A 2,789-nucleotide genomic window follows, 5' to 3' on the forward strand; every position below is an offset into this window, starting at 1 on the left:
GACTTTTAATTATTTAAAAATAAAAATAAAAATAAAAAAATTAACATTAATTTTTTTTTTAAATTCACTAAACCTAACCTCTCTTTCTTGAAAAATACGCGACATAGATGACTTTTAATTACTTAAAAATAAAAATAAAAATAAAAATAAAAAATTAACATTAAGAAAAATAAAAAAATTCATCAATTGTATTCGTTAAAAAAAAAAAAAAAAACCTCTTTCTCTTCCAGTAAACCTCTCTTTCTCGAAAAAGATGTGACATAGATGACTTTTAATTATTTATGACTACAATATATGGAAGACATTACAGGGCATCGCTAAACTGCCAAAAAAAGGCAGTAACAACGGCTATTGTGCAGAAAACAAAGCGAGAAGAATCGAATTATACTATGATGACCGAAACCAGAGGTAAGGACAATACCTACTTCGTTCAGATTTTACTATTGTAATATTAATCACATTGTATCAAAAGCCTTTAACAATCTACCCACAATACAATCTACACCATTAACAGACAAGTTGGCCTTCGAGAGTCATGCTGTATCCATTCAATCCGATTTTCTGCTGCCTTTTAGATTGTCACAGGTAATATCTACCAGTGCGGCCCGTTGGAGCAGAATCGTAAGTTCCAGGAGTACCAACGTTCGTATAAGCACTACCACCACCAATATTGCCCACACTATGGTGGTCTGTATAAGCGTGCCCACTTTGCTTGGCCTCGTCTTTTTCAGCTCTGTGTTCAGCCCTGCCAGCGTTTGCTCTCATCTCAGCTTCAGTTTGTTTGGCATCCTTCTTCTCAAGTGCTATTTCTTTGTCTGCAGGGTTATGTGCAGTAACCTTCTCGACCTACATTCATATATATGACAGAAATAGTGAATTACAAAACATCCCAATCCCAATTCCCTGACACTCAATCCACTCACACATATATAACACACACCATAACAATATACGCATGTTAATCTTAAAACCAATCTGCGATGCACACTTGTCAACATTTTTTGAAGGACCAGTTTAAATGAATGAAAAAAATCACATTTTGACCATACCTTCTCCTGGGCAGAAGCCTTAGCTTTATCCATCTCTTCGTTCACATCGGTGCCCATGTTACTCATTTTCTCCTTGGCCGTCTGCATCTTTACAATAAGATTGATTCTTCACTTGAAATACAATACAGACTGAATTTTCGCTTCTGTATTGGGTTTATCCAAACTGATTCCTCAACTCGAATAGCAGCCACTTTCACAGCAAAAGAACTGATTGATACATTCCCGAGACAACGTGATCATAAATAGTTTCAAGAAACGGGATTGACTCAACCAGGTGTCAGTGTGAATGGCTTCATATCGTAAGCTACGTTGCCTAATTATTGATAGCGTGTCGAGCAGTGGCATTACAACCTTCCCAAAGCATCCGCGTGCCAGTTCTTTTATATTCACAGATAAGTTGGGCTTCATGCCATATATGGATGCTTTTTTAAATGTTTAGGGCGAAGTCTAAATGAGGTTTAGTATTACTTTTAAATGGAAAATATGTTTTGCTTAACAACAATATATCACATTGGATAGAATCTTGAAATCTTATAGGATATAATTGTGCCAATTAACATTTCATGTGTGGGATGTGTTATTTACAGTATTAGTAAATTAAATTAAAATGTTAAAAAATAAAGTCTAATTTAATTATTAAAGGTTTACTGTTTATGTTTATGTTGATGTTGATGTTTATATATATATATATATATATATATATATATATATATATATATATATATATTATTTAATAAATATGGGTGCCATTTAATAATTTGATTTTTAATAAAACAAGATATGTTTTTAATGTATAAATAAATTTATATTATGAAAAAATTTTAAGTTAAAAATTAAGTATATTATATAATTCAAATTTAAAATTTGAACAATTTTTTTTATAGAAAAAAATTATATATATAACAATTTATATATATATATATATATATAATAATTAATATATATATATATATATATATATATATATATATATATATATATATATATATATGCACATAATGAATTATTTAAATAATTGAATGTTTACTTATAGTTTATTGAAAAATTAATAGAAATTTATATATTTATTAAAATAATTAATAGAAAATTATATGATTTGATCTTATTTTTTTCTTTCAATTTCTTAATACAACTTTTGTAGTTCAACTTAGCATAAAACAAAGCAAGATAGAAATATTAATTATTTTTATTTATTATTTTATAAATTTTAATTATTTATAAATATTATTGTAATGGATGTCAAAAAGAAAGGTAGATTAAGTATGTCTAAGATAAATATTGAAAAAGTAATATTGTGGTAAGTATTATTTTTAGACTTTTGACGATTCATTTGAATAGACTATCTTTGAAGGAATCTTACTTCAATTATCTAGCTCAAAAGAGAGCATAAGATATATGGTTGGAGATGTTTTGATGTCTTTCTAATGGTATATGAGACTCCCTCTAGTTCCATAAGAATGTGAAGATATGGAAGATTTCATCATGATGACCCAATAAAAGTACAAGCAAGTTGACCCAACAAATTTTACAAGGAACACTATCAATAAAGTGTATGTTGTAGTATTTTTACAATGGTTTGTTTTTTACTTTTTCTTTTATATTGAAAAAAAAATAGAAAAAAGAATAAAAATTAAAAGAAAGAAAAAAACTAGAAAAATAAATAAATCGAAAAAATCAAAAGAAAAAGGCATCTATATATATATAAAGTGCATGTTGTAACATATTTCTACCATGATTTGT

At 27.9% G+C, this 2,789-nt stretch overlaps 1 protein-coding gene across 1 annotated transcript; it reads right to left on the bottom strand.

The window, feature by feature from the left end:
* Positions 1-435: 435 nt before the first annotated feature.
* Positions 436-1,281, bottom strand: LOC149152556 (18 kDa seed maturation protein-like). The gene is made up of 2 exons (XM_089440643.1): positions 1,050-1,281; positions 436-846 (listed from the first exon to the last, which is right to left on the bottom strand). The coding sequence occupies exons 1-2, from the start codon at positions 1,134-1,136 to the stop codon at positions 580-582; spliced, it is 354 nt and encodes a 117-aa protein (XP_089296769.1). The 5' UTR covers positions 1,137-1,281; the 3' UTR covers positions 436-579.
* Between the last annotated feature and the right edge of the window lie 1,508 nt (positions 1,282-2,789).

The sequence above is a fragment of the Pinus tabuliformis genome, chromosome 9, assembly GCF_031772625.1.
Source record: "Pinus tabuliformis cultivar Carrire ecotype Pingquan chromosome 9, CPIR1, whole genome shotgun sequence".
NCBI lineage: Eukaryota > Viridiplantae > Streptophyta > Pinopsida > Pinales > Pinaceae > Pinus > Pinus tabuliformis.

Excerpts from the sequence above, each read along its gene's own strand:
- LOC149152556 (XM_089440643.1), bottom strand. The coding sequence starts at position 1,136 with ATGCAGACGGCCAAGGAGAAAATGAGTAACATGGGCACCGATGTGAAC. Across the intron at positions 847-1,049 it reads AGGCTTCTGCCCAGGAGAAG|GTCGAGAAGGTTACTGCACA; the intron begins GTATGGTCAAAA and ends ATATGAATGTAG.